This window comes from Synchiropus splendidus, chromosome 5, assembly GCF_027744825.2.
Source record: "Synchiropus splendidus isolate RoL2022-P1 chromosome 5, RoL_Sspl_1.0, whole genome shotgun sequence".
NCBI classification, from domain to species: Eukaryota; Metazoa; Chordata; class Actinopteri; order Syngnathiformes; family Callionymidae; genus Synchiropus; species Synchiropus splendidus.
Genome location: NC_071338.1, coordinates 20,083,908 through 20,111,524, shown reverse-complemented (window position 1 = coordinate 20,111,524; position 27,617 = coordinate 20,083,908). Strand labels below are relative to the sequence as shown.

Below are 27,617 nucleotides of genomic sequence, written 5' to 3'. Positions count from 1 at the left end.
GGTGTGTGAGGACTGGAGCAGAGGAGCAATAAAAGCAGATTAAGAAGAACATGAAATTCCAGAAGCAGTTGCCATGGCAACAGGGAGTTTCGGCGGCTCCTTTTCTTGCTAAAACAGTGTCCTCTTAATGACGTTTGGACAGCGGGCGCACTCACCACACACACACCGACACACACGCACACTGACACACACACCGGGCACCGATGTCGCAGAATTAAAGGGCCAGCTCTCAATGAAATCTGTTGCTTCAACGTCATCATTTCAAAGGCCAACGTGAATGTTGAGGTTCCATAGTTTACTATTATTTTACTATATATATATATACAAATATCCATAAGATAATGAACAAAAATAGGACTTGGATGTCGCCACGAAAAAGTCATACATCAGAATTCAGTAATGACAAAACCTCAGTTCGACAACTGACATGTAGGTGGCGCTGTTGCTCACGTTATAAGTGAAACTGATATCAATTTGTTTCTACTTAATTTTAAAATGCGCTCAGAGCAACATTATTTGAAGAGAAATCCTCACCTTTGATCAGTTCTTATTTGAGAAGTCCACTACATAGACTCCACTGTCTGATTCAGTCTGTTTCTCTGGACCAGAATCCTGCTCCACTTGAACAGTGTAGGACCAAGTGCATGACCTTGCCGGTTGAGATGTTCCATCCCCGTGGACTGTTAGGTTGGTGGCCCCAAACCGGCGTGTGCTGACTAACTCCATCTGCTCTCCTGATGGTGTGTTCAGGTGCCAAGTGTTGCACTGGCTGGTCATTTGGCTCTGATGTGTATGTGGCCTTTGTTGATGCTCTCGGCGGTGGGGCATGTGTCAGCACTGCCCTGATACAATAAGCTCTTTGTTCGTCCTCTTTCTGTGCTCTTCCTTTGAATGTTTTGCTCAAGCAGAAATCCCTTTTGAGTGTTGTGGGGGCGCTGGGGTCAGTCCCAGCTAGGGCCAGATGTTCGGGACACGCTGGACCTATGGACTGACCACCAGTGAAACCTACCAGTGCACTTAGACAATTTCATGTTTTGGACTGTGGGAGGAAACGGGAGCGAAACCCACGCAAGTCCGAAGTGAACCTCCATACGTGTCGTATAGAAGGCTTGAGCTTAGAGCTTGTCACTTGCTGGGAGAGATCATCACGTGTGTGTGATGCTGACGGACAGTTGGCCAGTCAAACGCCTAATTTCACCTCACATCTCTCTTGAGATGGTAAGTCTCAATATTGAGTGACACTGGGTTGCCATGGCAACGTGGTGTCTGTTCCAGCACTGCAGTCATTTCCATAGAAGGGATTTCACGTCCTTCAGCTCACTGGCGTTGTCTAGGAGAAGGACCACGGAGATCCAGCTGCACCTTCCGTCCTGTGGAAACCAGCGTCCAGACTTCCACCTCCTCACTCTCATCGCAGCCCGCCTCTTCCACTCACAAAGGAATGACAGACACGGAGCAAAATAATTAAACTAGATTTTTCTTTTTTAACAATTCTCAGAATTATGTTACAATATTGAACAAACATTTACAGGAGACATTGTTTGGAAAAGCAGGTTGGAGATAGTCAGCAAAAATCTCCACGCAGATCAAACATCAAAGAATTTCAAAGCCAAGAAAGAAAAACAAAACACTGAAGTCTTCATTATTGACAAAACCCGCAAAAGCATCCTTCATAATGAAAGCAAACCATTTGGTATCTTTATTATATTATGGTCAATTTGGAGAGGCATCATGTTCAAGACGGTCGTACCAGAAAACACTCGCTCAGAGGCACCAAAAGAAAAGGAATCGGATTTTGTGGTGGTGTTGTTGAAAACCCTCATGCTGCCACCGAGTCCCCTCACCCACGAACCAAACCTCCACCAGGACAAGAGGAAGCACATCAACAGCTTTGGTGACGGACGACGACACGACGGAACACACCACATCACGCCTGCGGGAGAACTTTTCTCCAGTAAAGGTTTTCGGATGGCGGAGAGGGATCTGTCTTTATGCAAATAGTGACAAGAGCAGCGTCATTACGAAGCCGGCTCCCACTCATTCTGTTAATGCTTCCCTCACATCCTGTTACTATGGCGATGGCATCACCAGGCCGCGTCTCCTCACCAGGTAGAATCAGCTGGAGGCACTTTGTGTGGCGGCCTTGCGTCCCGACTGTGCATATTGTTTTACGAACTGTGGAAACACACACACACACACACACACACACACACACACACACACACACACACACACACACACACACACACACACACACACACACACACACACACACACACACACACACACACACACACACACACACACACACACACACACACACACACACACACACACACACACACACCTGAGATCGACTGGAGGCGGCAGCAGCGAGGACGGTCAGTACAAGTCTCATCTCTGAGGGGCCACGCGGTCGACGCCGCTAGTTACTGAAGTGGTTTTAGCCCTTTTAGTCCTCTCCACTGCCTCACGCTCAAAAGTGCAGCCTCCGGAATAAAGAGGGACAGAAGAGAAGAACCCACCACCGAGCAGCTCTTCCCCACAGAAACACAACACCAGGTCGCGAGTGTGTGATGCGCTGGGAGAGCGAGAGGTCGACTCTCCCCTCCCTCCTACCCTCGCTCTGCCAGCATGTTCGCAGCAGTAGCCGATTGTGTTTGGAGTGACTGTGGGGGGGGGGGGACCCCCGACCTCTGACCCTCACAGCTCCGTATCACTCCTCTCAGTTCTCCACCCCGAGTCTGGAGAGTCCCTGTCTGAACTCATGCAGCTCGTCGATCTTCCCGTCCAGCATATCCATGAACTTCTTCAACTCGCCCTTCATCTGACCCTGCTTCTGCCGACTGTCCTCCACGTCCAGCTGGAGGCCGTCCACTCGACCCTCCAGCTCCTTGTTCTTCATCTCTGCAGCCTGAGGACACAAGACCAGTCAAACACTTTCAAGCCAAACAGTCACATTGCACCAACAAGCGTAGCCGTCAGTAAGTGTTCAAGAGGCTTGGTGATGGGACACGAAAGCGACCGCCGCAGCTCCTCTCGAGTCGTCTCATCACAGCCACACTTTCAACCACACATCGCTGCCCTTTACAAACAGAGAGGACTTCTTTTAATATAGTGACTTGAATGGGTCGCCAAGGCAACCCGCAGGTTTTTTTTTTTTTTTTTTTTTAAAAAGAAGAAAATCTAAACGTGAAGGAGTAAAGTTGTAAAAGCATAAGGCTTTATTCAGTTGATCCACTGGATGCTACGACTAGCCTAACATCAGCTCCCTTTTGCCACCAGTCCAGTGAGTCACCAGTATTAAATTCAATAATTCAATTTAAAATGAAGAAGAACTAATACAGGGGGCAACCGTGTGGTTCAGTATTTTTACGTTTGTGGATCCCCCCAGTTCCTTGTGTGTGTGTGACTGCAAAGAAATGGACTGAATTTGTCCCATGTCTGGCGAGACCCAGGATCACCACGTGGACTGTAGCCAGAGGAAGTTCAGTGAAAGGTGTGAGGCACCACATTGTTATCGTAGCTTCATACGGCGAGAGGTGGGGCGACCTTGATGGGTCATCACTGGGTGCAAGTCAGACATACTAACAACTGAAAAAAGAATGAATTCATCCACAGTGGCGACATGGGGAGAAGTTGCTTCCAAAATATCTGTTAGGAGAATCCGCAACATTCCTCATTGGTAGTTCTGAAGCGAGAAAGCCAAACTTCCAGCCGCCCAGGCGACACAGGTGCTATATGGGTGCCGTGCTGGCCTCACTGTTCACCAGCTGACTGCTGAAATTTGAGCTCCTCCCTCGGTCCCTTTAAATAGATGAGAGATATCAGCCCAAACACATGTGGAGAGGGGGTGAGGGCACTTTTGAAAACCAGAAAAAAAACTAGCTGTCGGTCGCAACACTGAAAGAAATTCTGTTTTACTTAGCAGGTAGCGGGTCCATTTGCATGCGGCGCAGGGGCCTCGGACGTGTCACAGTTGGTTTCAATCTTTCTGCCACTCAGCTTGAAAGACAGGGAGACAAACTGCGGCGATGAGTCAGTCGGGAGAGAGACGGATCGGCGTCACTCTCGGCTGATGTCAGATTTGGCTACAACGGGTCGGACAGTCACAGACCCAGCTGGTACGTCTGGTTTCAGTCATGGTTACGACAAGCACAATCTGGCAGGAGAAGGTGCGGTTGTTTTTCAAGCAGGAGACACCTGTTACTGTGCTGTGTTGCTCACACCCTCAATGACTGACACACTGGGAGAGGGTGTTCCGCAACAACAAACACATGCGGAGGATGCTGACGTGTACTCATCAGGGGGATAAAGTTCACTCTTCTACAAGTATGGTTTTCGATCTCACACTCCCAGAGTCAAACCCAGCTACATAGGCCCCAAAACTCTGGACAGGTCCATCAATGGGCAACTATAGTGGGTCAACTGGACTCTACTGTACTGACCTGTGCACCATCATGGTGGAAAGATACATGCATTTTTATTAGGGATGCACCACACATAAAGTTACTTTGAGTTTTTAAAACTTTTCCATATACATCATTATTTGAACAACATTGCTCAGTAGGTTTTTGTTGTTCACGGGTCACAAGTTTCCCTGCAGTAAATGACAAATTTAACAAAATACATCACGTCAATGTCATAAAAATCATACAAGTACTCATGCTGGTATTGTTGCAGCCCTAATTTCCATGTGTTAATAAAATGTTTGTAAACGCTAAAGTCATCGATTTATTAATCTCCTGCCTTCTCTGGTTAGCTTGGGAGCTTGAGGAAAGCGCAGATCTTTAAAGCAGCCTGATGCACAACATCTCCCAGCATGCTTTTCTAATGACTTGTAAAGACTCAACCAGGCGTGAGCGAGTCACCCCACGGCCCTCGTGTGAGGCACTGTGGAGTACAGTTGTGTTTCATAAGTGAATCTTTGCTATCAAAAGCTACACAGAGCATTCCAAAAGGACCTGCCCAGGAGCATGATGAAGAACAATAGCTGAGATGTTTTAAGTGACACGTGACAAGACGCTTGTGTCATCAGCCCTGGGGCGCAGGATTGAAGGAGTCTCATTCGTGGCTGCTGAGAGCACTTGGAGGCAGAGTGGCCGTGCCTGTTCTCACCTCACGTGGGTTGTCACACACAGCTCTACTTCACCTGCAGTTTGGCAGTGATGCTCTCACACTCGGCCATGAGCTGAGGGATGGTCTCCGCCTGCTTCCTCAGGTTCTCCAGTTCCTGAAAAGAAAGGGTTCATGAAAGGCTGCGCAGATCCAACCTCTCACTGACAGTACGCGCACCACATCGATTGAATCAGGGGGACGCCTCAATCCCTCAGAGAGGAATGTGAAATCCCATTTTTAATTCACGAATTTGTGTTGGCTCAGAAGCTGGAGTCAGCAGGAGGAACCTCCCGTGCAGACACTGAAGACAAGATTTCTTTTTTTTTTTTGTTTGAGGTTCTTTGACGAAAGCCTCCAGAGGGAGGTGAGACGGCACTTTTCAAATGTGAAGTTCTTTGATACCAAGCTTCTTAAATCAGCCCCAAGTCTTTGATCACACTTCTTATTTTGGTGCTCTTTGAGGAGCATGACTTAAGGAAAGCTGCTTCTACAGGTACTGGAAGAGAATATTTATGTTTGATGAAACAACAGGGCACAAGACGATTGGCTTTAAATAAGGCACACGGCAGGAGACATGGTCCTCTCTTTCCCTGATAACTTCGTCGACAAAACTGGAGAAGCCTATTGTTTACACCTATGAGAGCAAGATTCAGAGATTCAGTTCAAATGCCGAGCGTGAGCAGGTCACACCAGCGTCCATTAGGACGACACACATCACTTTGGATTATGAATTAGTCGACACAAAGCTCATCACTAGGTTTGTGCCAAAATTCCCCACAGATCAGATTAAGCACAACATCAGGGGATCATTTCTAAATGTCAAATTGTGAACATTTAACCCTTCAGATTTAGCAGAAATGGGACAGCATATATACTAAGCTGGTCACATGACGCCCGTCCTCAAAGGTGGGGAGTAGCAGCAGCACGACAAGGTCAGGTACAGATGCAGGAGTGCTGGTCACTGGTTCACTGCTGTAGCCTCCGTCAGCGTTCGATACATAGGGTACTGACCACTGCTGGAGCTGCGCTTTCATTAGCTACTGCAAGCTGGCGGGTCACCTTCACGGAGGGTCATCAACTTTTCCGACTGAACGGACCACTGGAGCATATTTCCGAGGCTTCTTCAAATCTAAATTTCAGCACTTTTTCAACTTCTATTCAGCTGATCACACTGGTGTTTCACCTTGCCATACAGGCCACTTGAAGTACACTGTTGCTCAAATATCCTGGTGTTCCTTCCTCAGATAGTGCATTTCTAACAGTGAAGAGCAGCAGACATCTCACCAGCTCCTTGTCCTGCAGCTCGGCCTCCAGCTCCTGCACTCGAACAGTCAGTTGGGCGTTTCGCTGCTTCTCTTGACTCGCCTCATTGCACTGGGCCTCCAGTTCTGCAATCTGAACACCAGAAAATGGAGCAACTTACCTCGGGGGGCACAAACACTGCAGACTTCGTTTTTAGGTTGTTTTTTTACAGACAAATAATACACATCAAAATGTAGCACATGTTCTGCAGTTTCTCTCCATTGGTCATTGTTTACTACTAGCAAACAAGTCGTAGATACTGAGTGAGAAACAGTGGCACAGAACTATATCATAAATGGAGTAACTCATCTTACAAAGACATTCACAATATAAGAGAGGAAAACAGAGTTTTCAAACAGGGGAAACACAAGAGAGAATGCACCTCGTGAGGGTATGAGGTATAAGTTCAGTCTTCCTAGGATTACTTCATTTCAATTACTATGTAATAACATACCTTCCTCAGCTCAACAGTATTTTATTTACCGTACTAAATAATTTTGCAATATCATTTCATTTATCCAGTAGATGGCTTCAAAAAAAAAAAAGTCAATAATAAAAGAAAAGTCAATACACAAAGTGGGCCACAGTGGATATGCATCTCCACGTGCGCAGAGTGCACTGCCACAACACAATGTAATCACCTGGGTCCTGAGCGAGTCACTCTCATCCTTGCAGGTGGTCAGTTGTTTCTTCCAACTCTCCACATTTGCAGACGACTCCTGCAGCGCGTCCACCAGCCTGGCATTGTTTTCTCTGAGAGTCTGCAGCTCGGTTTCCCACTTCTTAGCGTTGGTGTTGCTGGCGGACACCAGAGGAGCGATTTAGAAGGACGGGTGATAATGGAACAAAACTAACAAAGACATGATGCCTGGAGCTTCTACAGTGCTTCCACAGGAATAAACAGCCTGTGCCTTCAACTGGCCGGAGTGGAGAACCAGGATGTGACTCACCAACAGGTCATTTTATTTCATGTATTTTGACTTCATGATTTAGTTATTTTCCTGTTCCACTCGGCTTCTGAAACCCGCACGACATCTTGCGCTAAATGTCGTCAGACCTGTGGTGCAACATTCCGACCTTCTCTACTGCGTAAGTGTAGTGACACGTTAACACAAAACATGATCCCACCACTGGGCCACTGATGAAACCAATAACAAAGAACAAAAACGTGTCCACATATCAGCATGAGCACAGCAGGATCCGCTAACTCTTTGCAGTGGAATAATAATTTCATTGAATTCTCTCAATACTTTTACTGTTTTTGTTGGCTTTTATCAGTTTTTTAGTTAGTTTGCTTGCTGTGTCACCAGCACATAGACCCGGTGGACTTATTCTTAGTGGCCTCCTCCTCCTCCTCCTCCTCCTCCTCAAAAATGCATTATGTGCTCTGAATGTTGCGCCCACACACTTGTTTGTTTAAAATGACTTGAAATGGAAAATGAAAATCCCGACACACGATGCATGAAGAGGTGTCAAATTCATGCCAAAAATGTAATGACCAGCTCCTAAAAAAATGTGGTGTGGAGAAGCTTAAAAGGGAAAATGAGTGAAGGAATAGGTCACATCATAGCTACACTTGTCCTTCCTTGTAAAACTAGTTGATCTGAATAACAGTGCCGTGTCTGGCATCGGAAGAAAGCCACTTTCATTCCTTCACCCATTTTTCCCTCCATTCCCATATTGTCATATTATATTGTCTCTTACATGTACACGTCTCCTTCTTGTGAGTCGCATTTACTTTTCTCCAAACGGAAATATCTGCGTGACCTCAGAGTCATTTAATCACTCGGTGTTCTGAATTGGATATTATTGTTATTATTTCTACCATTATTTTGAGGAAACCATGTTTGTGTGTTGTTTCCATGCAGAGCCAGGATAATTGAGTGAATGATAATGATGTTTCATCCCATCTGGATGCACATCTGTCACCCACCCAATTACAGATTATTACAGGCTGGATTACGAAAGCTTCACTGCATCATAGGGGACATTTTTCAAACGGACAAATGGTCAATAGATTTGGGTTTTCTGAGGGAACTGGGGGAGAATTTAGAGCAAGCTCATTTGGGATTTTGCTTTGGTGAATTCAATAGGATTTCTTCTGATGGATAACGCTAAATGAAACTCTAAATTCCCAGAATTCAATGAGGTTAGGGTTAGGACAGGTCCATTAAAAGTCAGGGGCTACTTTACAAAGTAACATTTTCAAGGATGCAGGGTTGAGCAAAACCTCTGCCACTTGGTTGTATACTGTATGAGGTGCTGCAGTACAAGGCCTCACCTCTGCTCAACTGCGCTCTTGAGCAGCTCGTTCTCACTCTTCAGGACAGCAGCCTCGGGCCCAACATGAGAGATCTTCTCGTCATCCGTCCCATTGATGCTGGACGGCTGGTTGGACGATGGAGTCTCCCGTCCAGTCTCCTGAGAGGAGGAGGGGCAGAGTTTTGTCCGTCATTCCAACGTATCAGAATGGATGTGGATTAACTGCAGCTCTTTTTTTTAATGCTTGTGGGCTGAAATCTGTGAACGTCTCATTAATCTTGCTGAGAGTGTGAAATGCAGAATGCATAGAAATGCACTCTCAAAAAAAAAAAAAAAAAACACTTGGCGATAAGAACATCTGAGCCTACGTCCTCGCTGGGGAGCAAGTGAGAATGCACTTCAGAGCGGAGGTGTCAGGAGTGAATCACGTCAGTCAGAGGAGACAGTGACCACGTTCACTTGTAGAGGACGTCACGAGGAGTGCATCACAGGTACAAAGTGAGGATGTGGGAGGGAAACATCATGGACATGAAGCCATGAAGACTGACAGAGGTGCAGCTCTATGGAGCCTATTTTGTTCTGTGCTTCTGAGCAGTGGAATGTTGGTTGATAATCTATAGTGGTGGACTGGTATCAAGATGTGCACGGGCATTATTCACTTCCCTTAGAGGATCAAGGTTTGATCACTTGGGGCAAGAGATTGCCACTAGACTGCACAGCATGGGTTCGAATCCACCTTGGTGTCATTCTGGCTTCACTCCTGTGTTTGTTCTGTGTGGAGCTCATATGTTCTCCCTCCTCCCTTACTTTTTTTGGTCGTCTTTTGATTCAATAATGACCAAACAAACCCATCCATGTTATTTTGCTATGAAACAGTGCAGGTCGGTGTTCACTGGAAGCTAAAGTGTAAAACAAAGTAACCGTCAGGGCAGACCTTCAGCTGTGGCTCCGTTTCCTCCAGTTGTATCTACAGCAGGAGAGTTTGACACAGAGAGAAAGCGAAGAGAGGCCGTTATCAGAGGAAAGGGGTGCAAGCACAGAAAAGAGGGCAAATCCATTTGCATGCTTAAATGCTCCGTTTCTTTACTGTTGTCTAACTGTCAGGATCATGGACGGCTGCACTATTCCTACTAGGTAAGTGGTGTAAAACACTGAAAATTCACATATTCATCGTCGACTTATTTAATACAATATACACTGTATCTAGCAGACAATGCAGCGAGGCGCTTTCACACTCTGCTAACAAAGAGACCCAGAAGATTCAGTTATCAGTGAGAGGCAGAGGTGTTATGTTGAGTCTAGCGAGACAGCCATGAGACTTCATTTACCTGCGAGTGATTGCTCATCGTCTCTCCTTTCTCCTGAGATTTGTCTCTCGCCAGTTTCGCAGCATCTTTCACTTCCTGGAACTTCTCTGCAAACTGGAAATGTTTTGAGAGCGTGATGATCAGAGCTCCATCAGATCAATGTCACATTTCCACGTCATGCGCTCGCCGTCAGTGGACCGTACACAGGATGTCGCTTAAAACTGCGAAAACACTTTTCAGCATGGCTGAGTCAGACGTCGTGAAACTTTTATTCCCAAATCACATTTGTGACACTTGGAAAATGCAGCAGCTTAATACGGAGACATTGGGCTTTGTCATCATGTGAAGGCTTCTTAAGCTATGTTTAATAATGCATTCAGAAATGCGTCCATGCAGTTGTCAGTCGACGACAGAGTGCCAGGAACTTAAGCCGCCTAAGTCACTTCCGTACATATTACATATACACATTCTGACGTTCAGAGGCTTTTTAGTCAAAAACTTTAATATCACAGAGCTGCAGTAAAGCAAAGTGCCGACATACATGTTCAATATTGTGGCATTAAAATAAATTCATCAATTAAAATCAGAAAAAATAGTAGATCCATGTAAACCTTTCTCATTCGTTCATTAACTTTAAATATTTCTGTATTTAGAATACATAAATCAAAATGATAACTGTTTAAATCTACTAATATTGGCATTTGTCAGTGATTATTTTGATGAAATAAGTACATGTGCAATGTGTTATGATCCATGTGCATCGTTCTACATGCTGTGAATAAAATGGTGTGCTGTTAAGGTAAATGACAAATATGACTTTTTTTTTGCCAAACATACATAGTGTAGCGCTGGGTATTAAAGATGCAGTCAACTGATGACTAATCGAGAGGAAAGGGACCAGTACTCTAATTCAGTGTTTTTCATCTGGTGTGCAGCGACTGTCACTCGGAAATCATCAAATTTCACCTCATTTGTTTGTCTGAACAACAAAAAATAAATTAAAAAATCATTACCCTGTAACACTGCCATCCCCTCTTTACACCCCTCTCTTTTTACAGTAAATGTTGGAAATATAATGTAGGAATCTTTAAGCCAAAAAAGGAAAAGCAGATGTCTTTCATCGGTCCAACACTCCTTACCCGGCAAGCCGTCAATAATGACCATCAACACACAAGGCTCAACAAGGCTCCACACACCCCGCTAAAAACACACTCCACAACCCGCGATCACAGCTACATAAGACAGAAAACCAGAGTTACTCCCGAAAGCTTTGTCAACATTTGCTCTCTCACAAGCGCCTGCACATTTAGGGCTCCAGCCAGAAACATCACAATCATGTTGTTGTTGTTGTCATAGAAATAAGTAACATTGTCTATTTCGATTCAATTTTCTTCCCTCAAGAATCAAAAAATTAAGGAACGAGGGAAAAAGGTGCTGGAGCAACACTAGAGTTCAACGCGTGTCCCACGTGTCCCAGAGTTCAACGCGTGTAGGAAATGTAGCTCCTACATTTTTTTTTTCAAACACTTAAACACAATATTGACCATCCTCCCGGACTTTTTCTGGACCCCAAAACAGGATGAAGTGTTGAGACTCACCTTGGCAAGCTGTTGCTCCGAGGCGAAGCCGAGTCCAAACACTGTGTTGGCTCTGCTGTCTGCCCACTGGCCGAACTTCTGTGACGTCTTGGTGAACATCATGTTCGGTGTGATTGTGCTGTTGATGATCACCTGTCGGGGAGTCAGAACAAGTTATTTACAACAAAATGTCATACAGTAAATACATTTTCTTACAGCCATATATATATATATATATATATATATATATATATATATATATATATATATATATATATAATCTTAAATCTCATTCAACAGCACAGGAGAGTTGACTTGAGTGATTAATCGCAAATAATCTTTTCTCAATGTAAGATTTAATGTAAGACATTGACAATGCAAGGGTTTAATATGCGATTAATCACGAGTTGGGTAGATTGAAAAAATAAAAAAATGAACATATTACTGAGCATGTTGGCCCAGACTCGTTCTTAGGGAGGAAATCGTGAGGTATTTCACCGTCTCCTCCACCATGTAACGGGTCAGATCCGGGGCTTCCTCCTGGTTGGAAGCATCAAGAGACTTCACTAGAAACCAAGGAGGCGACGTTCAAATCATATTCAGATCCACTCGGCACTAACACTTTCCCCAGCCATTCATTGCTTTAGAGTCTATTATTAAACCACATAGAAGCATGAGACATGCTGACAATTTGAATTTTTATTCGGCTAAGAAGTCAAGGGTGCAAGGCGACAGCCGTCATTGGCATCAAATATTCAGGACACGGAGTGGTGAGGAGGTCGGGTCAGGGACAGGAAATTAAGAGCACAGATTGAAACATCAGGGCCTGCGTTGATACTTTCCCACCGTCTTAATTTACCCTTCATTTCATTTGCTTCCATTCTTCCTTTTCCCTATTGACTCTTTCTGCCTTCCATTTTCCTTCCGCTCTATTTTTCTTTTCCCCCTCAAATGTTTCCTTGGTTTTTTTCAAACCCACCGTTTTCATTTGTCAACTGAACAAGAATGTTTGTCAAAGCCTCCACTGTGTATGGCTTGTCAAACCTTTTTTGTCGTATTGTAATGACTTGTGACATTTCTACATGTACAAGAAAAGCATGAAAGATTGACGCCTATTTTGTCAGGCTGCACATTTCCATCCCCTTTCCAGTGTGAATGACTTCTTATGAAAGCTTTTCTTTCATGAAGCTAATGGACAAGAACAAGACAGTCGGTGTTGAAGTCTGGAGCCACTTGTGATTTCAGAGTTAGACAGATAGAACCGAACAGTTATTGGGATTCTGACCGACTAAACTATCGCTCTTGGTCAATTTGATGACATTTCAGCAGCAGGCCGTCCACACAGTTGAGCCTGTTTGCATCAGTCACTTGTTGAGGTGACACAGTGAAAGAACTGGCTCCTACACACAACATAGGATCAAACATGATGAAGATATTGTTTCAGCCTCACCAGATTAGAAGACTAAAGCATGGACAGACCACACAGCCAAACTGTACGCCTGACTGCCACATTACTACAAGCGCGTTATCACAAGTAGGAAAATAAAGGATGACTTAATAACAGCGTTGTGATCCTCTATTGAACACAGGTTTGACAGTCGAATTGCAGACCGACTCCAACTCAATCCCCCATTGACAATAATTACCAATGGCATAACAAGAATCACAAAATCAAACATAATAAGATGGTTATTGCATGAAAATTTTAATGATTATTAATGTTATTTTAACTGCCCGTGGGCTACTCCCTTGGTCTCATGTTGGTGACCCCTGGATTAGACTTGATCAGGCTGTAAAATTTTAAACACAATTCAATTCACCATTTTTTTCTCCCAACCTGCTTCAGTTTAACCGTCCACCTCCCGTCTGGCTTCAATTCTTTCCATCCTGCCTCCAAACTGACTTTGACTCATTGCTCCATGCAGCTGGTCCTGTATCCTGGACTCTACTTCACAGTACAGTCGTACTGTGTAAATGATGTATACTCATCACGCTGCACCCCCACATCATCTGGGAGTCAAATTCAGATTCCTTGAGTCAATTGTATTCAGGAGTTCTTCAAAACAAGGCTGACCCAATTCCTCCCCCAGAACAACCTGACTGCAGCACTTGCACATGTCATCTCCAGCACCTGGGTGAATATTTAACAGAGATCATCGTGTAGATTAAAGTGAAGTGTCGGAGGAGATAAAACTTTAATGATCATTGAAAAATAGGTTTGCTGAGGCAGAGGGAAGTTGACCAAGATCACAGGACTTGGACCCGAATTGACTCCATTATCGAGTTAAATAGAAGACGTACATTTGTCTCCCATTCACCAAACATCTTTTTGAAAGTATTTTTCCAAATGTTGACGATGGCACAACCCTTACGCACAAGTTTGCAGTTGCAACGCAGGTAACTGTGCTGCTATCTACCATCTGTAGTGTGTCACCAGATAAGGAAGCTGAAACTTCAAACCACCACACAAGACTCTCACTAGGCATGAAAGTGAGCAGGAAGAAAAACAGTCCATATAACAGTGACATGAACATCAACGGCCTAATCCTCAATGCTGAACTGCATAGTGAGTGTCAATGGGCATTTTGCAGCTGAACGCACAACAGAGGAGCCACTTCCAGTCTGGCTAGGCTACGCTTGGTGAGAACACGATACGTCAGCCAGTCCATCTACAGAGTGGCCGGACGTCTTGAGTCCACTCTGTAGATGTCTTCACCTGGTCCGTCTCATCAATTGTCCGGCTGGATGTGTGACTGTAGTTCCATGAGCCGAGGACATGTTCTCTATCATGTAGTAATAACTGGTTTTAATTCCTTCACACCTCGGTTTAGCTTCTGTATCTTTTGCTCAAAATCTAAATTAAAGAAGGGTAGGATGTATTTTTATTGAAGGCACCTTCAGGAGATGATGCTGCCCATGACATTTTGTGACGTGATCATATCTAGTCAGTTATTTTATTCTTCAACCTGCTGGATTCAGTGTTTTGTCAGGTTTTGTGTGTGATCTCTTAGTATCACGCACAATAATAAGAGGTATGCAAATCATTTGTAATTCATAAAAAAAAAAAAGTGTATTTTCTGAGCATGTGCAACCGCAACAATCTTGAAAAATGACATTGCCTGATTTTTATTTCAATGTCTGATTGATTGTTACTAGTTTATATAATTCATCTCTGGGGCGAAAGAACAAAGCTTTGTTGTGACGCAACATCGCAATTCAGCAAACGCTTGGGATCGAATTAAATTCCTGGAGAAGCCACTTGTCCTCACCTTTTGTAGACTGGCTTTCAAGACTGAGCCACGAGTGGGTGTGTAGGAGGGCGAGACAGACTCAAGGGTGAGTGGAGTGACGCTAGCAGCTGCGTGGGTTGGGCGGCTGGGCCCGGTATCAAGTGGCACAAGCGTGTGGAGAGCAAAGATCAGCTGTCCTCTGCTCCAAGGGTCATTTACAAACTCAAAAGTAGGACATGGGGGTCCGCTACTTTACCCCACTCTACTGTGGCAGACTGTGTGTCTGTGGGGAAAGATGCAGCTCCAGAAAAAGAAAGAAGGCAAAGTTGAGGGCTGAAAGAATTTGAACTCATGTCTCATTGGTTGGTTCACAGAACACCAGAATGTGTTTTTATTTCGGGTCTTTCCCTGGATTCTAGCGCACAAAAATCTGGGCTGAATACAGCATTTTCACAATATCATTATGTTGTGAAAATGCGGTATAAATCTTTCATTTACTCAACTGAATGGAATTAGGATTGTAAAATATAAACAGTGATAGTGAAGACAAAGATGCTTTTCGTCACGTTAATGTAATGTGATGCCCATCATATGATAAATAAGAGTTTTTCATGCTAAATATAACAACCACGTAGTTTGACAGGCCTGGTATTTAACAAGCGGAAACTGTGTCTCTGCCTTAGTTCGCTTTATAGTATTAGTGTAGTTCTACACCCATCCACCACACACAAAGGCCAACAACCAAAGTCAGTAGTCCGTTTTTTTCTGTTGAAGCCCAGAGTTTAATCAATAGGAAAGAGCAGGAATGAATATCGACTACACTCTATCAACCTCCCACACTTTTATTTATTCATCTATTTTTATGTTACATTGAACAATGAACAAGCAATCTCTTTAACCACCACCCAAAAAGCACAACACAATTATCTGTCATGAAGCAAGACAACTGAGTAATATTGGAGCTGTGAGTCAGGAGAAGTCAGAAGTGCTGATCTGCTACCTCATCATCTGTGAGCGTCCCAGCTTCGGCAGTTGGACAAATGAGAGCTGACTGTTTGTCAACGTTGGTGCATCGAGTCGGAAAGACTATTCTCCCAGACAGACCTGTCTCGCTCCCAGCTAACGTAGAGACTCAAAAAGTACAGCATGACTGGAGTGGCATTCAGTAACCTTGATGAGTCAGACCTCCAGGACTCACTTGGAATGTAAATGTGGAAATGCCTGTATTAAAAGGGCATATATTATGTTGTGTTTTGTAATTCTGAGGGTTGAAAATAGAATGAGGAAAAAAGTGAGGAGCAGATGATGGTTTCAGGCCTTGATGGTTTACTTTACATTTAGTGGTCTCACAGTTCAAACAACGGCAACTGTTTGTGTGGAAGAATGCAGCACGATGATTTACATATTGGTATGAAAATCAACTGAATGATACCAGTGCCGTTTCTACAACAGCCTTGAGTCGTGACAGGCAGAGAGCATTTTCATCTGTGCACCTATCGTCATACTTTATCTGCATGAATGTTGTGGAGGAGGAAACCTACACAAGGTGACCACTGTTTCAGTGTCCAGCCCACATCCACACATTACTGAAAATAAGTCTTATTCAAACTCACCCGAGGGAATTGCTATAGATCACAGTGACTCAATGAAATCCTCTGTTTGTGGGCAAGATTTTGTCTTTAAAGAACAGTAGTTTACATATATTCTCTCTGCAATAATAACAATAGCATGTTAAGCAGGTGTTCTAGATTGGCTAAAAGCAGAGACTGATTGATGTGACTACCCATAAGGAGAATCCAGTTCTCCTCCTCTGACAGATGGGCTGTTTCTCTTCACGTCACTCACTCAGTGTTACCTCCAGCATTCACACTTGCATACCTTGGATCCATCCACGCTGATAATGCGGTAGCTGTTGCGTGTGCTGTCATAAAAATAGGAGACCGTGACAGCTTGCTTGCTAGCAGGAACCCAGTTCTTCTTGGTGTTGGGGTCGATTTGGAAAACATGTGCCCTGGTGGTGTAGATTGGCTGCTCCCTGAAGAAAAGAACACATGAAAATGCCAACTATGAATGATGCGCACTTCACACCTCTATCATTGCAGTTTCTACAGAGGAGGCATTTCGAGTGTGGACAGGCTGCTGAAGGAGAACCACAAATCCAAACAGGACACACAGCGCATGAACACCAGCGCTCTTGCATGTCATCACATATGCTAGATTTCCCCCTCGCCTCTAATACGTTTGGCTTCCAACCTGCTTGGCAGAATGGAAGTGCGACATCATAAAAACAAGTTTTTTTTCAGTTGCAGTGGAAGATTTGTGGGTCTTGGTTCTAATTCTCATCCAATCTTTGGAGGTTAATACAGGTGAGGGACAGTACAAAACAAGAAACACAAAGGGGAATTCCATGAATTGAAATAAAACAAAAGTACATTTTAAAGACTGGTGCAGGACTGCAGAAAACACTGCATGACAGCATCACTAAATTGCAGTTAAAGCAAACAAATTGGGTTCAACGCTGCCAAGCCATTGACAAAGACCAGGTACTTCAAGACAATACTCAGTGTGGAGGCTTAAAGTGTTGTTTAAAGGAGTGGAAAACATTTTGTACGAAGGCTTTGGAACAGCATTCTATCATATCCTAAATAAGACAACTGTAGACACTTACAGTTGGGTAAGAGCCCAAAGTGAATTCGTGAAGAGAAGCACAGTAAAGTGAAGTTACAACCACCAAGGTTTCAACAGCGTCACCACAGTGGCATCCCAGCAACGCCTGTGCTGAGCTGTGAGGTCAGCGTCAGTGTCAAAAAGGTACTTCATCAAATAACACTGGTCATGTAGAAAAGTGACAATTTAGTGCCCACAGAAAAAGAAGAAGTGTGCACTACTTTATCTCCACAAAAACAATAGCATATTCAGTTCATTTTTGCTTAATACCAAGAGAAACGGATGTCAGCAAGCAGCAGCAAATTCATGAGCTAATAAAAGTATGACTACCAGTGGGATTGTGGGTGGAACAGAAATGAAAGCCTAATAAATCCACTGTCCCCTTTAAGCCTAATCTTGCTTTTCATCTGCTTTGGGAACAACAACAGCCATTATACTGATCACTGATGTCACTTTACATCCACAGAGTCATGCACAAACGCACACTCACTGACCTTTGCAGTGGTCGTGTCTGGAGCCAGCCCACACTGGCAGTGAGAGCTGCTGAAAGGCGAGACACATCGCACATCGCTTTGCCAAACTCTCCATGACTTTTCTCCCATTCAAAAAATAAAATAAAATATTGGGCTGATTGCTTTTATTTGAAATAGCGGTGGACACGTCTCAGCCATGCTACAGTAAATATCCCCATCTGGCGTATTAAATTATTCACAGGTGTGTGTGCTTGTGAGTGACGGTTGAGCTGCTATGTACTGTTGACCTATGCATTTTATGCAGTGAGGATGCAGCAAGTGCAGCGTACCTGCCCAAAGAACAGTGATAAACTGTGCAAACAACACAAAAAATAATAATAATCCAGAAGGGGCCTGAATGACATGTTGTCATCTTATCAAAATCGAGATATGAACTCTGAATAACATTAATATCAACTGGGGGTGTTAGAAAATATCGATATGCTCAAACATCACGATACTGGATTCAGCGATATTGTATCGTTGTTTTGGCTGAAATATAGGAATAATTGATGGTGTGATCTTATCTTGATATTTTAAGTTGTAATACATTGATATTTAATACATAGATATGCATTTGTGACACGCTTAATACAAGGTTTTCTTTTTGCAAACAAGTTATTTTGTTGTTTAAGGAAGCGATTCAGTCCTTTGTTGGACTTTGAAAGTTAACAAAGTCTAACTTGACTGATGTCATAACAATAAAGTCGTTTCATACATATGATATTGTACAGCATTATCTGATTTTCCCCCCTGGCTTTTATTACAATATAGTACTGAACTTACAGTACTGCAATATATCGTATCACCACTCCTGTATCGGGATACGTATCGTATTGCAAGACACCTGCTAATACACATCCCTAATATCAACATGTCACTTTAGAGCTAAAACCACATTTCACGCTTGCTCTTGATCAAGAGCTGAAGTACTTTTTTTTTACTAAACTAGTTATAGTCATGCAGTACAGTATGTATACCGAGCTAAGTGGCACGCATATTGTTATATAAAATGTTGTCCATGTCCTAATCCAAAAGTAACATACGAGCTTTTATCGTGTCCTTCTAACAATACTCAAGTACAGATGAAAAAGACAAAACCAATTGGCGCAATCAGAAAATAAAATTTAAAAAAGTAGTTCATGAGTTACTGCCACTTTAATGCATGGTCAATGGCCAAATTATTGGGGTAACTTGACCATAAAGCACAAGTCTCATTCTGCACTGCAACATTTGAGGGACAAATGTCAGGTCCATCTACAATGAACAAAAATGTTAGATCAAGTCCTGATTATACATGTTTGCTGACAAAGACTGGATAGACACTTCGGCACTTTGATTATTCAACCAATATTGTTGTCAAAACTAAATAAATAAGAACCAATGGATGAAATCTCCAAGTGACCCTGTTGCAGCCCACCAGTATAAACATCCACAGCAAAGTGTTCTGCCCACAGCACACGTAAGGCTGAGATAATGGAACCACATTTCCCCTGTGAGCAGAGGTAATGCAAGAGATGAGCAGCTAATGTTTTCAAAATTCAAAATTCAACGGCAAATAAATACACGCTTTCACAGCCAATCGAATGAAGACCACATTGAAGACTACTCTGGGACTGGATTCTACTGCTCACACAATGGCATCAGTGATAGGACTGCATTCAGGTATGCATCTCCAGATGCCAAGCGAGGAGGTGCTGTCTTCAGATTCCTGAGCACAACATTCCACTCCAAGTTCTTTGTTCATGCATGGCGACCCAATTAGCTGTCGGTTTGCCACGTCCAACTAGTTTAGCTATTCCGACAGGTTTTTAGTTAACCATTAACCCGAGACCTAAACATTTCTCTCAGAGCTCAGATACAAAAGTAAACTGCATGTGATCATACACAATCCTACATGAGTTCAAAACTATATGTAAACACTAGTGTGAGAATAGACAGGACAAAGTGATGCAACAATGACAGCAACAACCCAATACCTCGATTATTGGACAGAGTTTGGGTGTGAACAGGAATAAACTATCCAAAAATAGATGCAGGCCTGCTGCATCAAGCTCAGAGGAACAATGATGGGCGCAGCAAAAGAATAGCATCTCGTCATTAGCCAGACAACATCACTCTGCCGATGGGACTTTAAATGGTCATTGGCCTGTTTTGAAGATCGCCTTGCCCGTTCAGATCCTCTGATGGGTAAACATGGGTTCAAAGAAAAGACGTGCACTCACTGCCTCAATGGAACTTCTGGATAACAAAGACAAAACAAAACATTCTATATATTTCTGGAGTAAAATGGTGATTAAAATTCCAATGACAACATCAAAACCAGTGCACCAAGACTGTGGCCGTTGAATCGGTGACTTTAATGTTCACCACTTTTGAATTTTGTTCAATACCCAAAAGGTAATCATGACTCTGGCATTGGGACTATATTTCATGCTCCCTCAGAGAGCTCTGGAGGTACACACGTTGTATGCAGATTTATTTTTGTTCCGATACTGGAAAATAAAAAAAAAAAAAAAAAAAAAAAAATATATATATATATATATATATATATATATATATATATATATATATATATATATATACCATTTCTTCATAGCATTTCTTCATGCAATAACCGATGTCTTTTCCAATTTAACGTTTCAAAATAATGCTTTACCAATTAAAAAAAAAAAAAGCCGGTGTTGCTGACTTGCTCTTGAGTATCACAAATGTAAACATGGTTCAAGGTCTTGAGATCAGCTGCAAGGTCTCTGCAGCATTACTGGTCTGATAATAGAAGGAGGTATTGTCAGGGTTGAAGAAAGGCAGCACATTATTTACACACAACACTGTGCTGTGCAAATCTGGTTATTACATATCACAGCAATAATCCACAAGAAAGCCCCAAAATTGACTTTAAAATCTGACTCAGAGCATACAAACATAAACTATTCACAATTGCATTATTGGTTTATGCTTTCTAGCACAATGGCTGTAGTACTCTTCTACTTTTCATAAGACAAAACATAGACTTCACAAAAATGACATTAGATAGAAAAGAAAAATATATATCAGCCAGATGCATTTAAAAAATAGCCATGAAACAAGTGGCCTAGAGCTTTATGCTTCAAATTCTCAATGGCTGTGAAAGCCTTTGCGAAACAAGTGCGGAAAACAATGGCTGAACAGTTCTCCTCCGATTGGCTATTTCACTTGGCCACGAAAACGTCACATTCTCTCACGTTCATGGCACGGTGAACAGCTGAGCCCTCTTCTCACGAATAGCTGAACAACTGAGGTAAGTAGCTGAACAGAGGCAACCAAGTTGTGCACTCATCAGCAAAATAACTCAGTTGCAGAGTGGTTCGGTGAGGCGCGCCATTCCACCCAATCAGAGAGGAGGAAAGTGGGACCTTCCTCTACCATACTGGCCTCCAGGGCAGGTGACCCGAGTACACTAGTGTAGGTTGAAACAGAGGTTGGAGTTGACTGTTGACACGACACACTAAATTCTGCTGGAAAGAATTGCTTCACCGTAATATCATCAAATCAGAAACTCTCCACACACAGTTGATTCCCGGTGGCCCTGAACTAGCCGATGAAGTTACAGTTTACCAGTCACATGAGATGATGTTTGCACGTTATTACAGTTGATTAATTCAAATCAAATCTACGGTCAGAGCAGACAACTAAACAACTGATCTGAAATGTTGACTCCAAACTTGCGTGAGCCGTTCTATATGCCTTCTTCCATCTATATGAGCTCAGCCTCTCACTGAAGTAGCTGGGATAGAAACTGGCCTCCTGGGGAGGCATTAGGGGACTAAGCAGAAGAAAATGAATGAATAATTCATGATGTGAAATTATAATTTCAGGTACATTTTCTTAGTTTAAGGGAAAACGTGCTGGTTAATCCAAAACCGGCCTGCACAATGAGCACGATGGACAAGACAAATAACCATGAAAACACTGTAATGTCACGGGTGTAGGGGAGCGACCAGCCATTGAGAGAAAAGCTTCAGCAGAACGTTCACATTAGGAGTCAAGGGAACGACCAAGTGAACTAGCTGAAACCACAGCATGTTCTCCACCACCACACCGAGGCAGTCGAACACACAGCTCAGCTTAATCTGGAGCCCGGCGTAAAAAGGAAGTCTTTGCAGAAGCACAACATGGCAGCAGATGGCCTCCTCGGCATCAACCATCTGGTGAGGAGATGTCAATCCCTCATTGGTCTGTCCACTATCATTTCCCCATGTTTGTGTTCGATACCATTCTAACCTCCCCAGACGACACTTGCAGCCCAGAGAGACACATTCATTCACCGATTAAGACATGATCCTGTCTGGGCAGCCAAAAGACTCACAGCTAGGTCAGATGTAAGAAAACCTAATCGATGAGTTTTAAGGCCTCACTTGTCATTGGCTGGGCAGCCAGGAGATTAATGATAAGCACTTCCCCGCCGCTGACTTTCTTTAAAAAGCAGAAAGCAGATTGTAGTTTTGCTCGCTTAGCTCAGGGTCAGGGAAGAAGAAGAAGAAGCACTATTTGCATTGGATGAAAAAAGATTTGATGGTTAAATGCTTTTTGAATTATCATAAAATAATATACCTGTAACTTACTCATTTGTGGAAAATAGGGATGCAAAACATAGAGGGCACCGTAAAAACTGGGCGAGACTGTAGAGTTACTCAACCCATCAGATGACTTCATTGACTGACACCCATCGTAAACAAACTAGTTTGGCGAGTTTGCTCGACAGAAACTATCCTTGTCAGAGCATCAGCCGTGCTCTAGAATGACACACTGGCATCTACTCACATTTATCCACTACTCCTTCAAAATTCAACAAAATCAAGATTTTATTTTCAGTGTATCTGCCCTGTTTTAATTTTCTGCATTTATTGTTTTCAATGTTTGTTTTATCCTGACTTTACAGTTGTACAGTTGCTTTATAAATGTATATAGTTTGGTATTTCTTATTGGCTAGAGATAGTCTAAGAATGACAATCCATGCTTTTCAAATATTATTGACATAATTTAAAATTATTTAAATACGAAACAAGTAGCACATGTAAAATATTACTGTACTTCATATGTAGAGACAGGAAACAATTCATTATCAAGCGCACTAGTAAAAGTAGCATTGAACAAATTGGCACGTTGCAAAAAGAGGTTGAGATCAAGTTAAATACATTCAAAATGTATTTAGCATTTAAAATGAAAACAGAAAAATACAGGAATTAAATTCCACAGGTTCCTGGTTTACTGGACTGTGTATGCAAACTTTGTTGACCTTATCTAGCACAATCTGCCCAGGCTTGCAACGGCCAAAACTACATCACTTCATCATCAATGTCACATTTGCCAGCGGGTGAAGTTATTCATTCTGCTCGGCCCTATTGATTTAGCGCAGATGGATTTCATTTCCTACGTCCCAGTACTGCATGTTTCAGATAATGACATTGACAGAGGAAATAGATTTGGGCATCACGATCTGGTGCTCGACAGGACAAGCCATTTATTCATACATGTTTGAATAAAATACTAGAAGAGGAGACATAACCTACACTACCATAGAGGTACATGGAATAGAGTATAGTACTAAAACTCCAACACTGGACAATGAAACGTTCTCCCCTGACTGTCAATGACTGCAGTTAATAAATTAATAAAAAAGCTTAACTGACAGAGGTTTGCTTTCAGCGCTTGTACTCTGATGGACAATTGAACCCTTGAGCCTGCAGGTTTGGTATTTAACATTGCATTTATTGTGTTAAAATTCCAAATGACAAAAGCTCTCAGAGAGCGCAGACCTCCAGCCAACAGCTCTTTTCCTCCCATACTGTGATTTTCACCCCATATTTTTGTCCTACATTTACTTAGTTGACAAAATTATTTATCTTTTTTTTTTCTTTTCTGTATTTGAAACATGGATGAATGAACAAAGAGACGGCAGTAGTGTCTGCGGGATCCCGAGCATGAGCAGTGGTGATCCGTTCCTTGTTTTATTTTGATTGTTTCCGAAAAAGTAGTTAAAATCTGTTCATAACTATCGGGTTCTGTTGCTTAAAGATAAACAGATCATAACCAATAAGAGAGGTAATCATGTAAAGAAACAATAGCGTGACCAGTGTCTTAGACCAATGGTAACCTTCATAATCATCTAATATTAAAGGTAAACTGTGTAACTTTTTTTTTTCCAGAAGTGTCTGTCGACCTGAGTGTCAAGCCTGACTTTATAAGTATGACAGAAATTTTCAAGTCTAATTAAATGCAGTGAAGTGACCAGGTCCTTGGAAAAAAAACTGAAGTAGATAATTACAGAGAAAAAAAGTCTTACATTAATAAAGAATTACACAATCATTTGAAGATGATCTCACAGAATGCGCAATGACTGAGCGCCACTTCCTTTGGCCAGTTCCATGGCAACGTAATGGCAACTTTAACTTAGCTATGTCAGCCTCTCCATTTAAAAAAGAAAAAACAAAAAACAATACTAACTCAATTTACTAAGGACCAAGGGTCCAAATAAGACATTTAAAATGTAATTAAAACTTCAGCGATAATGATCGAATCTAAATTTATTGCCGTTTATGTCAACTATCACCATGAGAAATACATATATAAATGTGGGTTGACATAAATCTACTATTGGACGATCACGATGAGAAGCTGTGGGAGTGCATCACCACCTCCACACATCGGAGGACAAGCTCTTCGCACCTCCACATTCTAGAGACTGTCATTTAAACCGCATACGTTCGAGTCAATGATAAGACAATTTCAGAATCCATATGTAAAGTGTGACTTGAGATGGCTCCAGCTGCGGGTCAGTAAAGGCATCGGGGAGGGCAGAGCTCTGACTGTACTCACCCCATTGCCGCGGACTTGACAAACAGTTGTCTTGTCAATTCAGGATCCGACTGAAATGTTGTTAAATCCAGCGATAAAACAAAGATCCGGGTGAGTCCAAAACCCGTTTGCCAGCCGCGAACAAGTCCACTCGCTTGCACAGACACGAGTGAAATGTGAGAGCACTTGTTCGGAAAACTCGAATCACCAGGTTGTCAAGCTCGCAGAACCTCGTCCAATCGTTTCAAGTTCCCCCTCTCGCCTGTCGGTTGGACTTGTCGCCCCTGCGGCGCGGCGTTCTACTTGACTCCGCCGCTAACGGACTCGCCTCCTCACAATCCGCGGAGATGAGATTAGGGTAATATTCGCGGTTCGGTTTGAGGACTTTCTTCCCCTTCCACTGGGATTATGTGGCGAGCGAGGCGGGGAGCAGCAGCGACACGGCGTGGTTACACCTGTTCACGCACAACTGCCCGCACTGCCGCCCACACTCATTTCACTTTGGTTCATTGCCACTTCGCCCTCCAGAAACACACATTTAACCAGGATAAAGTGCCAAAAGACACACGTCATCGTGAACAAATGACTTACATCTTGGTGAAGGTTAATTACGAGAGCCCTCGAGACAATATTCCAGGCTGTAATAGTGAGAATAGTTTTGTTTAGCGTCTTTTTTTCTCTCTTTTTTTCGCTCTGCTTTTCCCTCGCGGGTCTCTTCAGTCGGCGTCAACTCATCACGTCCAGGTGCGCCGCGGCACGAAGCGGAACCATCGACAAAGGTTCCGGGGAAGTATTTCACAGACGCACCAAAGTTTTGAACGGCTCGTCGGTAAACACACGAACAATCTTTGAGTGTGATCCCGCTTCGCATTTTAAAGGTGAGTTTCAGTGTTTGTTTTTCATTATTATTATTCGATAATTGTAGACGTCGCTCCTATTAGTATGTAGCTGTGTCTGCGGTACTTCACACGCTCTCTTATAAGACCGAGGACTTTTATTTCGATACATTTCACCTACGTGATAAATGCTTGATCTTAGTAGTGCAAATGTACAACTATAATATTAGAAGACTTCCATCAAGTGTCAAAGGCGTGTGCCGTCGTACAAACAAGTACTATTAGTCTTGAACATCTATTGTTCTGTTTGTTCTCGTCTATGGTCGGTCAATTACAGACCAATTGGTAAACAGGTCTTGCTCATTGAATGCATGACCCCATTTTGGTTCATATAAAATGGGTCTATTTTAACCCAAAATGTATTGTGTTGGACAGAGCTGGACAATTAAATTTCCTAAGGGGCCAGGTTATATATTGTGCCCGTTGAGAGGATGTAAGAGAAAACTGAAAATAAAAATCAAGTGATGATTATGAAATTGCCCTTTAAAAATGCACAGAAAAGATTGGTCTGTTGTGTTTTATTTCATTTAAACCACATTCCATTTAAAGATTCCCGATGTGCCTCGTACATTCAAAATGTACTTTCAATTCTGATGTATTTTAAGGGACAAGAAATGCTCCTAAACTCGCCAACGGAAAAGGAGAACAATTCAGAAAAATAATCAAACTAGAAAATTTTTTTTCAGTTGCATCATAATGAACAAAAAACAATGCACAAGACAAAAATGTCAGAGACAACAGTGTCAATTTTGTAGTTTGTGTTCTGACTCCAGGAGGGCCACATAAATGCAGTCAAAGGGCCTCATTTGGCCCAGGTCAGGTGTTGGAGAATCATGTTTTCTGTCTTTTAATCACAGGATGGCCGTGACAGAAGAAAAACAGCAGAGCTATGAGGAGATGTTCGCTCACAGGTTCACTTCGGAGGACCATGAGTACCAGGAGTACGTGAACAGACCTGCCGACCCACCTCCTATAGTGGAGGACTGGCGAAGTCGTGGCGGGGGCCAGAGAGGCAGAGACAACCGGTATGAGGAATTCGTTTGAACAATTTACCAAGAGTGAAACATTGGAGGCACAGAGAAGTATGTTGGGGCAACAATCATATATATAGCACTGTGTGGTTTTGAGTTTTTTGCTCTGTAAATTGGCTGATTCTTTCCCACCATCATCACATCAGGTTGGTGTTCCCTGTGGGATACATAAGTACCTGAACGCTTTTGCAAGGTGGATCCGTGTGTCTTGTTTAGCACTGATGCCCAACAATAGCTGTTCATTCAGGGTTCATTTCCCTAAATTCTAGAGTGAGAAGATTCCCAAAGCTTTGTTTAAAAGCACTTCCATGTCTCCCTCCAGGTATCAGGATCGTCGTGGATACAGAGATGGCGGCTGGGGAAGAGAGCGAGGTTGGGGCGGAGGTCCAGGCCGGGATGGAGGCAGAGAATGGAGAGGAGGCTATCATAGACCACGACACATGCAAGATGGAAGGGAGGGGGACAGAGACAGCAACTGGTCGCACAGAAGTGGGCAACAATCCAGCTCCAGCCAGGGCTCATATCACGAGCGGCCACATTACTACTGAAGAGGATTCAGTCAAATTTAGAATCAGCAGCGTTACATGCTTCCAGAGGTCTAATGCTTTATATAGCTGTGGAGGCAACAGATTAGGAGTTGAACTCATGATGATTCTTGATGCTTTCTTGTCTATCTGTTATAAACACAAATAAATCATGTTAATGGTATGTTGCATTTTTAATGATCACAGCATAAGTATTGTGATTTCTTATCTATATTATTATTATTCATTAATAGCCTCCTATGAATGAACTCCTCTGCAAACACTCGATCCAAAGATGTTCCCCAAATGATGTTCCCCAAAACCCACCTCATCTGCTCTCAAAGAGAAACGGCA

At 43.0% G+C, this 27,617-nt stretch overlaps 2 protein-coding genes across 4 annotated transcripts; one reads left to right on the top strand and one right to left on the bottom strand.

Annotated features, from left to right (window-relative positions):
- Window positions 1–358: 358 nt before the first annotated feature.
- homer2 (homer scaffold protein 2) lies at window positions 359–25,563 on the bottom strand. Of its 3 annotated transcripts, none has more exons than XM_053864271.1 (10): window positions 25,404–25,563; window positions 16,675–16,831; window positions 11,588–11,719; window positions 10,011–10,103; window positions 9,617–9,649; window positions 8,702–8,841; window positions 7,062–7,218; window positions 6,403–6,513; window positions 5,153–5,233; window positions 360–2,914 (listed from the first exon to the last, which is right to left on the bottom strand). In XM_053864271.1, coding segments are annotated over exons 1-10 (1,095 nt in total). In that variant the 5' UTR covers window positions 25,406–25,563; the 3' UTR covers window positions 360–2,725. The 3 variants fall into 3 exon arrangements, with proteins under 3 accessions (XP_053720247.1, XP_053720246.1, XP_053720245.1); XM_053864270.1 differs by lacking the exon at window positions 25,404–25,563 and adding an exon at window positions 24,834–25,300 and having other exon boundaries at window positions 362–2,914; XM_053864272.1 differs by lacking the exons at window positions 9,617–9,649; window positions 25,404–25,563 and adding an exon at window positions 24,834–25,305 and having other exon boundaries at window positions 359–2,914.
- Window positions 25,112–27,456, top strand: LOC128758424 (RNA guanine-N7 methyltransferase activating subunit-like). The gene is made up of 3 exons (XM_053864274.1): window positions 25,112–25,690; window positions 26,566–26,733; window positions 27,062–27,456. The coding sequence occupies exons 2-3, from the start codon at window positions 26,567–26,569 to the stop codon at window positions 27,285–27,287; spliced, it is 393 nt and encodes a 130-aa protein (XP_053720249.1). The 5' UTR covers window positions 25,112–25,690; window position 26,566; the 3' UTR covers window positions 27,288–27,456.
- The last annotated feature ends 161 nt before the right edge of the window (window positions 27,457–27,617 follow it).